Below are 12,236 nucleotides of genomic sequence, written 5' to 3' on the forward strand. Positions count from 1 at the left end.
AGTGGTCATGCAGCACTTTGGGCACCGTGATGTTTGAGGCACCCCGGGCACGGTGGTGTAATGCCCATTCAGCGTTGCTGGAGGTGGATCCACCTCCATTGGCTCTTCCTCCTCTGCAGGTGGATCCACCTCCATGGGCTCATCGCCATTCTGTGGCGGGTCAACCTCCATGGCCTCCACATCACTGCTGGGGTGAATGCCAGTGACCGCTCACCTGCTGTAGATGTTGCTCCTCCCCTCAGCCCGCTTCTGGTTTTTGGGATGTGGACGCATCCTCAGTGGTTCAAAGAACCTCTTCTCGCTTGTCCCACTGAATGTGGGCGCTCACCTTGCTTTGTCGGGTCTTCCTGTACCAAGAGCTCTTGGTGTCAGAATCTCTAGATGCTCAGCAAGTTGTGGGCCAGCTGTAGGCATCCCTGCTTTTATAGGTTCCAGGAACAGAAGGCGGTGAGGTGGCTGGTGACATCAGGAGTTCCACTGCTGTGGCTCAGATGGTGGTCCATGAGTGGTGACCCACAGTGGTGGCCCAAACACAGCTGGTTGGCTGTGGGGGGCCTATGGCCTGAAAGATGCCCTAATTTTGATGGAGGAGGAGGGGTGGGAGTGCTTTCCAGGGGGCCATGTTGCTTGCCAGAGAGAAAGGCTGCCCCTGGGACACTGGGACTGCCCTCCAGCTCCCCTTGTGTGTCCTGGGCTCCAGCCCCCTCCTCATGCCAGGCCTGGGGTCCCCTCAACAGGACAGTGGCCACAGTGTCCCAGGAGGGTTGGGGAGTCTCCATGACCCTCCACCTGCTCAGCTCCCTGCAAGTGGCATCGTTCCCACACACAACAGTAGCAGAGAGGAGCAGAGGGGAGGAGAGGGCCTGGCGTCCTGCGGGCTGCTGTGCAGGGGTGATGGGAGGAGTCCATTGTAGGGCCACCGAGGTCCTTGGGGCCTGGAGGTGGGGTTTTCAGTCAGGAAAGGAAGGCCCATGGGGTTGCTGGACATGGCTAGTTCTCATCTCTGCTAGGACAGGCTAGAAGTGTTCCCCTTAAGATGCTTCTAGAAAGGCTGCCTGTGGAACATACTGAAGAGAGTGACTTCAGTATTTCCCTCTTGGAAACAAGTGCTACAATCGAGGACACAAGAGACCTGGAAATGTAGGCAGTTGTAGGAGTTGATAAGAAGAGCAGACTGAACTTGATTGTTCCTTAGACACCTCCTAATTCTGCAAACAAAGTCAAGCCTAACTTGCCAACAATTCTGCTTGAAGACATACGCTCCCTAGGCACAAGTGAAAAAGGCCACGTGCACGTATTGCTCAGGCCGTGTTACGTGCTGATTTCTGCAGATCGCAGCAAGCACTGCCTTCTGGAGCTCAAGTACCTGAAGCTCTCAAATGACAGGAGGAGCACATACACAATTCAGGAAGGGAAGAAATCTTAAGGGGCATTCTTCCCTCTCAAAGATCATATTCAGGCTCTTCTCTAAAACTTAGGTATCAGCTATTTCATTCCTGATCTTAAGTTTCCTTTGCATGCCAGGAAGAAAATCTATGGTCAGGCAAGACAGGCGGATTGGTCTTCAAACACAGTCCACACAAAAACATACCCACACAGACAACTCAGGCAGCTCAGGGAACTCAGACACTCCTTTGGAGAGAGCAAACATCACATTTACATTAAAAAGTTAAAGTAATACTTTGAAGATCCTTAGGACAAACTTTGGGATTCCACGGGAACATGCCTTTCGGTATTTATGATAATCCACTCCCATGTCTGTGACACCAAGTTTGAAATGCCATTCTCCACTGGCATACAGAGAAGTGGGTCAAGATCAGCTGCCATTATTTTACAGAGCAAGGATCCCAAGCAAACAAAAGTGACCAGCAATGTGAGCGGTCCATTAACACACACAGCACTTTCCCCACTACCTACCCTTTTCTTTTTCATTTCCACAACACAGTTGGAAATGCATATGTTTAAGTCAAGAGCGGCTTAGCAGATAGTCAAGCCCTTGAGAGGATACACGAGACAACGGTCACCCACCCACTGCACAAGGTCAGAGGCAATCTGCAGAACTGCTCAGCACCTGGAATGCAGAAAAGCTGGGCCCTGCCCCAAGTGAAGTGAGATTATGTATGGCCTGACTGGTGGTGACACAGGGCCTGAGTTTACTCAGATGTAATAGCCTCAAAGCCTCGTAGTATCAAGAGAAGCTGGGGATTCTTGTGCCAGGCCAGGCAGTCCGGTAGTAAAGGGACCATGTACTTCCTCAGCAGCCAGCCAGGGGGCTCAGAGGGACTTGTGCATAACTCTTGCCCGCAAGTTTTTCCCTTTCTGTGGCAGGCTTCTCTAGTATCAATTTATGTGCAAACGCTTTCACGACTGCGTTGAAGAATTTCTCTCCCATTCAGATAATTTCTCCACGTTTCCCTCTGTTCACACTCAAACCTCCTGGGCCACTTAGAGCACATTTTTTCATCTGAGAAGGATGCAGGGCATTCTCAGTTAGGTTAGGAGGGTAATATCTTGAAAGTACTTCTCCGCAGGTGCACGTTAGCAGCAAACCCTCTTTTGGAAGGTCTAAAAAGTAGGACTTCCTTATGGGCTAGAGATATTACTGCTGACACAGTATGAAGACAATGACAACATATTGTGAAACCCCTTTTTTCTGTATGGTTTTTCTGTAAATCATGTTGAGTCACCCAAAGGTTACAAAGGCATACAAAGGTTTTAAAATAAACTATTCAGACAGAAATCAACAGGCTTGCCTTTTTCTTTAACTGTGTTAAAGTTCTTCTGTGTTCTCGTAACTGGAAACTGTCAATCCACAAAGAGGAAAAATACTTGATCAATAACGAGGAGCTGAAAAGTGAAAACAACCTGAGAAGACAAATGGGGAATTTAATCTAAAATCAGACATGTTATGCCTGTAGAGCTTTTTTGGCTCAATTGTTTCTAATCTCACAGTTTCTGGCTCTGGATTTCATTGTTTATTGCATCAATGTTTTTAGTGTTCCATTGCATTTTTTTGTATTTTTTTTAGTAATTTCCTCATTTTTCCCCTACACATTTTTAAATTTAAAGTGCTAGAGAAACTAAACAAGCCAATCCACTCAAGAACTCTAACTGCTATTCGGTTAGAGGCCTGTAAGTCATAAAAGGCAAGAAGAAAAGAAAAAATTATGGTTAGCACTTCTTTTGTAGGATCACAGTGAACCCAGTTCCAGAATTTGTTTCAGACAAGAAAAACTCTCCTCCATAGGGCTCAATTCACTTCTGTCCTTTAGAACCTGAGAAGCGTGTAGAAACCCCTACCAAATCAAAATCGTGTGTTTTACATAAATGGACAAAAGTATGAGCAACTACATATGATGAAGGGCTGTGTTTGCTGTTCCTCTTTCCTTAGGCCACTCGTCTTATCGGTACCAAACAGGTATCAAAAAAACAACTATTCTGGACTCCTAATTAAGTGTTTTAGTAGTTTCATTTCAGATGAATAAAAATCACGTTAAATTCCTGTTACGACTGGCAGGCTAGCTGTAGCATTTCTCAATCTTAAGCTCCCCAAATTCACTCTGAGTTACTGCCATCTGAAAGCCGCTTTGGAACTTTGCTTTTCTGCAATTAGTAGTTTCTTATATGCAATCTGCAGCACATCTGCAGACGGTTCATATCCACTTCTTCTTCTGCCAGCACTGTCTTTCAGATTAAACAGTTGTTTTTTCCTCCTTATTTTTCCCTTTCCAACAGTCTCTGGGTCAGACTGTGTGTAAGGCAGCGGTTCAATGAGTACTGCAAGCACCGCGAGCAAACACGGCAAGCAAAAAGATAAGTTCCAGACAGCCACTTTCAAGACACTCTTTTCCACCCCTTTGCTGGTCTTCTCCTTCCAAAAAATCCTTCTTGCAACAGCCCTCTTCTGAATGAATGAGCAAATCGGGGGGGGGGGGGGGGGGGGGGAAATCAGGTCATACAATAGCTACGACATACAGCACATAAAATCCTTCCTCCTCACACTCCACACAAAGAGGAGACTTATTTGAAGGGTGGATTAGCACCCTGGGGCCGCCGGGCTGTCGGTACCGGTTGTACTGGCGACAGCCCCAGGCAGCACCGCCCGGCGGGGCCGGCAGGAGGGGAAGGGAGGGGAAAAAGGGGTTTTCCTTTAAATCTTTACCTTGACGCATCCAACAGGAGCAGCTCCAGCTCGTCCCCATTTATAGGCCAACGGGGGGGGGGGGGGGGGGGGGGGGGGGGGGGGGAGGGCCCGGGGCGGGGCCGGAGGAGCGACGGCTCTGCCATCCGCTTGTCGGGGCTGCCGGGCCGGCGTCTGTGGGAGGTGGCAGCGATTGGTCAGGTCTGGATCCAACATGGCGGCTAACGCGACCACCAACCCGTCTCAGCTCCTGCCGCTCGGTAACTGGTGTCGCCGCGACGCTTCCGCGATGTCCCGGTGTCCGGGAGGGCAGGGGGGAAGTCCCGTCTTGTGACCCGTGGGCGGGCGGGCGAGCCAATCCCGTCTTGTGACCGGCGGGCGGGCGGGGAGGGAGAGGCCGCTTGCGGGCATCCCTGGGTGGCGCGAGCGCCGCCGCCGCTTGGCGGGAAGCTTGAACGGGGTCGGCGAGGTCGGGAGGCGCGCGGCGGGCGGGCGGGCGCCTCACGTCAGGCGAGGGTTTCCTCGCCCCGCGCGGGGTGCGCGTGTGTGTGGGGGCGGCGTGAGGCGAGGGAGGGCGGCGGCGGCTGGGTGGCGCGGAGGGGCCGGCGTGGAGGGGCCTGGCCGCGCCCCGGCTTCTCCTCGGCCGGCGGGGGGGAGCGGGAGGCGACGCGCCTCGGCTTGGCAGCCGGGGGGAAGTGCGCGGGTCTGGCCGCAGCGTCCGGCGTTAGTGGCCGACGAGGGAAAAATCCTCAAGGGCCGGGGCTGAGGGGCCGGGGCTGCGGGCGGGGCGGCGCGGCCCTCCCTGCCTGAGGCCGCGGGGCCTCCTGCTGCCCGGGCTGGTGACCGGCGCGGTCCGTGCCCGCGGCAGCGGAGAGGCGCTGGGGCGTCGGGGCCCCCGGCGCGGGCAGCGAGCGGGGAGGTGGCTGTGGGCCGCGGTTTGGGTGCGGAGCAAAGGCCAGCTGGGGACGAGTGTTGGTGCTTGGCCATCACGCGGTGATGAACTGCACACCGGCGACGCTAAGGTGTTCTGATTGGAGGGGACGTGTTCCTGCAGCGTGTCAGCCTATTGCTTCAGAAACTTGTTTATGTACTAGCAGCAATAAAGTGTGCAAATAAACTTTTTTAAAATACATTTTTTGTGTCTTTTTTTTCCTTATTTTTGTGGTTTTTACCAGTGCCCGTGGCAATTACTTTTTTGCCATCACAATGTCAGGGTTTTTGTTCTAAGAAATGTATGTTCTATAAAATAATCTCTTGTACCTTTCAATTTTTTGTTTTTATTTACAGAACTCGTGGACAAATGCATAGGTTCACGCATTCATATTGTGATGAAGAGTGATAAAGAAATTGTTGGAACGCTTCTAGGATTTGATGACTTTGTCAGTATCCTTTGATGGAAATGTTTAAAGCCACTTTATCCTTTGGCTCAATTAATTTATTTCTTTTGAGAGGTTTGAGTTCACTGGGTAGAACCTTTTTGTATGGATTAATTGTATTATTCTGATATTTGTATTTTACAGATAAAATAACAGTTCAGTATAAAATGAAAATGCCTTTAAATATTTTGATTTTAAAATTCTGGGCCTTATTTTCCTTGAAACTGTGTTTTCAGATATGGTGTTAGAAGACGTTACAGAATTGTAAGTATTATTTCTGCCTCTTGTTGCTATTTAATTTTTGGTTTCCTGAGGGAAGACATTGTGTAAGATCTGTAAGCAAAGTTTTTATTTTTTTTTTGAATACTTGCCAGCTGAATAGTTTATACCTTGGACTTAAACTATAGAGGGTGATCTGTTCAGGACAGCCATGTCATAGAGTAGCAGCCACATCATTTATGCTCGTAATCAGATTCCTAATTTGTAGCCTTAATTTTGTGTGGGTTGTGTGTTGAACTTTCCAGTGGTTTGTTTGCTTAAGGTCTAGGCAAAGATTTAAAAAGTTAGCAGACTTAAGGATAAGTATTTATTACTTTGTCATGCCACGTTACTATTTGAAACCTATTTTGAGTATTGGTGGTATTCAAGAAATTGCCAAGATTTAGAGGGTAAATCTGTATCTTTATGTACTGAGCAGGAAAGTACAATGGATCTTTTTAGTTGCCAGGTAGCTTTCTTTACCCAGGTGGTCAGTTTGTCAAGATTCCACTGCAGTGTGGCTAATTTATTTGTTAATTCCAACAAATGTCATCTTAATACAGAGGTTTATGTCAGTTCTGTAATCAAAACTGTAATCATTGTCCCTGATTATATGTTCTTACTTTTTCTAATGCTACTTCAGTGAGATTACACCTGAGGGCAGAAGAATCACAAAGCTAGACCAGATTTTGCTAAACGGAAATAACATAACCATGGTAAGTCATCGTTGTTAAAAGGCTGCATGCATTTATTTTCTGTACTTGTAAATCAGTCGGTAATTGAGTTCAGCTACTTCAAGCTGAGCTTTCTAGACAGTTCCATTACATAAGCTACTTTCAAGTAGATTCTGGGGCATATGTGTGTATGAATAATGCTGGAAAAGTGATCTTATTGCCTTACTTGGTACATGTTACAGTTGGAAAAAAAAACAACCAAACAAAAAACCCATGAAAAGAGCATGGCCCTAATTTTATTTTGGTGAATGCTTTTCTGGTCCTAAGGTACGCAAGGGAATCATGGGCTTTGTTGCCCACTCTGTAGGCTGGTTCATACAGTGGCTTTTAACTCATAAGTGTTTGCCTGCATAAGTACATAGGATAGGATACATCGTCATTTCATCCATTATCACGTGTATAGATGTGTTTGCAGCAGTTTGGATGCTTACAAGCTCGTTAAGTCATTTGGCGATTATGATACATGTGATGCCCAGAGAGCTGTACGTTTATGTGCTCTGAAAAAAAAATCTGGAAGTCTGTTGGATTATACCAAATCCAGAAGCACTATGACTTTTAGTTTATCGTGTGCTGATGTATGTAGATCAGTACTGAAACAGTAATTAAATATTGTGATTATGCATCCCTAAGCTGAATTCTGCAACTTCCTAAATACCACAGAAGCAGACCCACAGTAGTTTTTTGCTTGTCTGCATAGATGGCTACAAAATCTGGAATTCCTACATAAGGGCATTCCTAATTTTGTGGAAAGAGAAGAGGAAGACCGACTTGAGTCTAAGTCGGCTCTGTGTGAATGGGGAATGATCTCAGTTTTGCTGTTTTACCTACTTTGTACCTCCTCACTGTGTGTCTGAGCAAGTGCCATCTTGACTTAATTTTGAAGCTTTTTTCTGCTTTGGTTATTGTTCTGTATCCTTAAAGGATAGTGCGTGTTGTGACTTCTTGTATGGGGTAAAATTACTACCATCCACTTAAGCTGGTGGTATACTGCTCTTGAAGCAGAAGCTGGTGATTCTTAGAGTGCAAATTTTCAGCAAGACGTAGATATGTTTCTGTGTTAGATCTTGTGTCTTTTGGGGACACATCTTCCCACGTCAGGAAGACTATGCTTTAGATTTTTTTATTACTTCAGTCCCAAAAGCAGCAAAGCTCTTTGTCTTTAGAAGTGCTCAGCTAATTATTAAGAATATATCAGTAAAAGGAATGGTTATCCTCACTTTTTTTTCCCTTATTCATGTTTTTCCTTTTGCATTTCTTTTTCTATTGTTCAATTCTTTACTTTCTTCACAGGAAAATGCTATGCTGACTTACTCCCTGCTGCCTGTACAAGGGTTCAGGCTCTTTATTAGTTTTTGGGCTCTCTTAGCAATAGAAGTTGGAAAGAGGAGACCAACTTCCCAGTATAGTGACAGTCTGAGGAGGAATCAGCAATTGGAGAAATGCTTCATGAAGGGAAGCATGTTCTTTGTCCTTTTAAAAATGAGCTGTAGCATTTCTAGACAGAATCATCTCCTTGAAGTGAATTACAAAGACAAAAAACAAAAGTTGTGTTACCTAGGAACTCCTTTGTGTTTTGTTAAACATTCTTCATATTTTGGAGATTCTTTTTGGCAGGTGCTTCTCTGACAGTAACTGACTTCCTCAGTTGGGAGAGGAAGATAATGAATCTAAAAATCATTTTTGTGGTCTGCCATGAAGTCTCCATCTGCTAAAATGTTGTAAAGTAAGAACTGTCACGTATGGGTCTGTAGAACTCAAATCTATGCCACTAACACAAAATTGTCTTACTCTTTTATAGCTGGTTCCTGGAGGAGAAGGACCGGAAGTATAAATTGATACAGTTGTCATCTATGAAGACATGTTATATGTATATAAAATCTAAACAGAGCCTTTGGGCTATGGGTGTGGGTGGGTTTTGGTGTGGGTTGTTTGTTTGGTTTGTTTTTTTTGTTTATACACTCTTGCAGTTGACATTTGATAAAAGACAAGAATTTCCTTTTCAGGAAAGGTGCGTTGCTAATGATAACGCTGACTTTGTAAGTTGAAATCATTACTTTCTTGTAAAGATGCATTAATCTGTTCTGAATAAAAGGCTTTCTTTTTGTTAGTTATTGTGTTCTGTTATGTAAGTAAGTGCACAAGTTTTATAACTGGTTGATGGAATGGAAAAATAATAGTTAAGTTTCAGTTGCTGTCAGTCTTCAGTTTTTCTACATCTGTTGCATTTGTCTATGGCCCAAGTCTATATAAAACACAAGTTGTGAGCTGATGTTGCTCTTTGGAGTACAGGCAGATGCTAAGCTGAATCATTTGTTTAAACACGGCTTCAGGCTGTATCACCAGAAACCATGTGTTAGTGCTATAGAATTGTGAACGCTCTTCAAAGTGGATGCACCTGTTTGATCTTCAGTAGCCTTTGGTTGTGCTGGCCTTGAGGTTCAGCTCTCTTGGACTTCTTTTGCTTGGTAGATATACTTTGTTACAGTAAAGGCACTGTAATGGTATTTGGCAAGGGAGGACAGACAGACCAGACCTAGTTCATGTTTAGAGGGTTAAAAAAAAAAAAAAAAAAGGCTGGTGTTAAAACTTCTCATTCATGTCAGTGGTGACTCGTCCACTTTCACCACTGAGTGGTGCTGTGTATACTTAATTAAAGTGAGAGCTGCCCATGCCTGTGTGCGTAGTGTGGAGTCGTCATTTTAGAGTAAGCGTTCTTTTGGCTGCATCTGTTCTCCTGTGATATAAAAACTTGACAGATATTGGGGGCAACTACTACTTTAGGAGAATTTCTATAAAGTAAGGAATTGCTGTTTTTATTTTGTCATGATGGACAAAAAAAAAAAAAAAACTGATTCTAAATCATGTCCACTGCAGCTTTTGCCTCTATAATACACTACTCAACTGATTTCTGTGTGTAAATGTCTTTGGAGCAGAATCACAGATGCCTGCTGTTATTATAGACAAGCAGGGTAGAGTATGGGCTCGCAGGGACAGGACATGCTTTGCTTTCCCATCGTCAGAAGAAGAAAGAAGAGCTGAAGAAGGGTCTCAGGAGCAAGAGACTGCAAAAAAGTTGCTGTACTAGATCCTTTTGCCTTGCTTTATCTGGCAGAAAAGCTGCCTTCTGCTAGCTGCGTCTTAGCTTGAAATACAGTGAGAACTTCTTGCTTTAGCCTATTAAAAGGGAAAGAGGCTCCTTCCCCTCTCCCAGGGAGCGTGCTGCTTTTGACTTGCTTGTTCTGAATCTGTGATCTGCAACTATAATGTTTAGATTGCATGGTGACAATCTATACCATTGACTCCCTGAATGGTTTTTAATTTCTGTCCCCATTTCCTTCTCCAGCTTTTTTCAATACATCAATTTAAAAAAAAAACCACCTTTTTTTTAACTTACATTTGATTGGAACATCATGTTGGTTTTGGCCCTGAACACTTTATTTCCTAGAAATAAGTTGAGTCTCTCTTAATCAGAACACTTCAAAGATTTCTAGCCAGTGTAGTACTATTGCGTTGAGGTTATTTTGAATAAGATTCTATACATATTCCAGTGTGTGCACTTAATTTCCACTTCACTCAGTGTTTTGAAAACAGTCTTAAAATGAAGAGAGGTTTCATGATTGGGAGAGGAAAAGAGCAGATCTTGACTCAAAAGCAAGTTTTCAAAGGGAAAGGTAAGCTTTTGTTTCTTGTCAGATTTTTATTCCGGCAGCACAAACATCTTGTTCTCTCAGGATTTTGTTCTCTCTGGAAAAAAATCTTGGTATTGCCTCACTTCCTCCTTCTCTGGTTGTGTTTTTTTTCACTCCCTCCAGAGGAAGTGCTAAGACTGTTACCTTTTAGGAAGACATTTTAATTCATGACTCAGAGGTCTGCAGACATCACTCTAAAGACAGTTTCTGTGCATCCAAGTGCTGTTAATCCTTTTTAATATGAAAGGAAAGATTTTTAACTTTCAACTGAGAAACAAAAGTATTCCAGACGGGTCTGGTTTGCTTTGCATTCAATATTCCTGTAGCTTGTTGCTTTGGAAGTGCAGTTTTTTTCTACCTTAGCCTGTCCTCTGCACCTTTGGTCATCTCCCGAAGTTTGTCTGTAGTTTCCTACATTAGTAGGTAAATGTATACATTTTATTTTATAGCGCTTTGTTAGTCTTTTAATAGTCTTTAATAGTCTTTGATAGTCTTCAAATTATCCAAGTAATTTAAATCTTGGAACAAATGTATTTGCTTATTAATTTTTGTGAGTAGCTATGAAAATCTTATTTATCAGTTGCCCCTCTTTAAATTAAAATAAAAATTGTTAAGTAAGAAATATATTGAATGTAAATGTTAGGGCCCTACTACTGCTCAATGTCGAGAGATTGTGGGAAATACAGAGAATTTGTATTAAAAATTATGGACATTTTTCAAGATATTTTTCCAGGTCTGAGACGCACTGAAAGATTTCTTTCATATGGTGGTGTGTTTGGTTTCATTGACTTAAACTAGCTGAGAATCTGATGGTCAGATTTCATACTCTACCTGATGTAGTGTTGTGATGACTTGTCATCTGAAATCAAAATTGTATTTGGTCATCTTAACAGGAGGCTGGATCTTTGATCTGGAAATTATAGTGATAGTGATGTTACAGAATCCATGCTTCCAACTTCACTGGTTTCTTGCAGCCCTTCAAGTTTCTTAAGGACAATAAAGATCCATTCTTTTTTGTTATGGTGCTGTCATCGGTGATGGAAGTATTATGTCATCAGTTGTAAGACGTGGTTTGAACTGCTGTTGGATTCTGCTTTTATGCCTGAAAAACCTGTTGATTTTAAATGGGTTTGCACAGCTTATGCTAATGATATAGCTGGAATGAAACAGGATCTGGTAGTCTGATGCAAGGACTGTATATGGCCATAGTTTGTAGCTGGGCGGGAGGGATTGATTAAAGTTACTTCTTATCTGCACAATTTAATATCTTAAATATGAGTGAACAGTTTTATTTTTACAAGAGGAAATTTATAGATCAGTTTTATCCTGTGTTAGAATGAAGATACATATTTACTGAAGACAATGAGTCTAGCCCAAACACTGAAACACCTCCGTTTTGGGTACACTATTAGAACTTTTGTAAAATTTTCAAATTGTAACCGTCTGTCAGTTTATGCTTGTTGAGTCTGAGACATTACATGATGCCCTATGAAAAGGTAAATGTTGCTAATAATTGATATTTGGTTTGTAGACTATGCCTTTTGCATGCTCTAAAGTCACATATAATAACTTCTATTGTTTCCTTTTTATTTATAAAAGTTCTCTTCATCAAACCATATAAGCACATACCTAAATTCTACTAAATTCAGTGTTAAACTTCCTGAATTGCTATAAACTATCGTGTTGCTGTAAAACTATTTTGGCTGATAAACCTAAGCGGTCAGCTTTGTATTCCTACATGTATGTGTGATTAATATGCAATAGCTCAGAACAAGTTACCAGGCAACTGCATGCTCCTGCTACATAGGAGGCACAAAGCACCTGGCCAGTTCCTTTTAATCAGTGGAAAAGTACAGATTCTCCTGTGACCTTGGTCACACTAACATATAGATAAGAGTATTTTTATACTCCTCTCCCAGTGGGAGAAACACTATGTGTGTTTCTGCAGTGTGTGAGAATCACTTTACCAAGATTCTTTTATTTCTGAAACACTTAGGAAAAAAACAAAACCAAAATGCAATTTTAAAACTAATTTAAC

General features: G+C 43.4%; 1 protein-coding gene across 2 annotated transcripts; it reads left to right on the forward strand.

The window, feature by feature from the left end:
• Window positions 1-4,286: 4,286 nt before the first annotated feature.
• On the forward strand, window positions 4,287-8,616 carry LSM5 (LSM5 homolog, U6 small nuclear RNA and mRNA degradation associated). 2 transcript variants are annotated; one of them, XM_075493523.1, is made up of 5 exons: window positions 4,287-4,401; window positions 5,429-5,524; window positions 5,754-5,781; window positions 6,419-6,491; window positions 8,308-8,616. In XM_075493523.1, the coding sequence occupies exons 1-5, from the start codon at window positions 4,356-4,358 to the stop codon at window positions 8,338-8,340; spliced, it is 276 nt and encodes a 91-aa protein (XP_075349638.1). In that variant the 5' UTR covers window positions 4,287-4,355; the 3' UTR covers window positions 8,341-8,616. The 2 variants fall into 2 exon arrangements, with proteins under 2 accessions (XP_075349638.1, XP_075349639.1); XM_075493524.1 differs by lacking the exon at window positions 4,287-4,401 and adding an exon at window positions 4,563-4,677.
• The last annotated feature ends 3,620 nt before the right edge of the window (window positions 8,617-12,236 follow it).

This window comes from Mycteria americana, chromosome 2, assembly GCF_035582795.1.
Source record: "Mycteria americana isolate JAX WOST 10 ecotype Jacksonville Zoo and Gardens chromosome 2, USCA_MyAme_1.0, whole genome shotgun sequence".
Lineage (NCBI taxonomy): Eukaryota > Metazoa > Chordata > Aves > Ciconiiformes > Ciconiidae > Mycteria > Mycteria americana.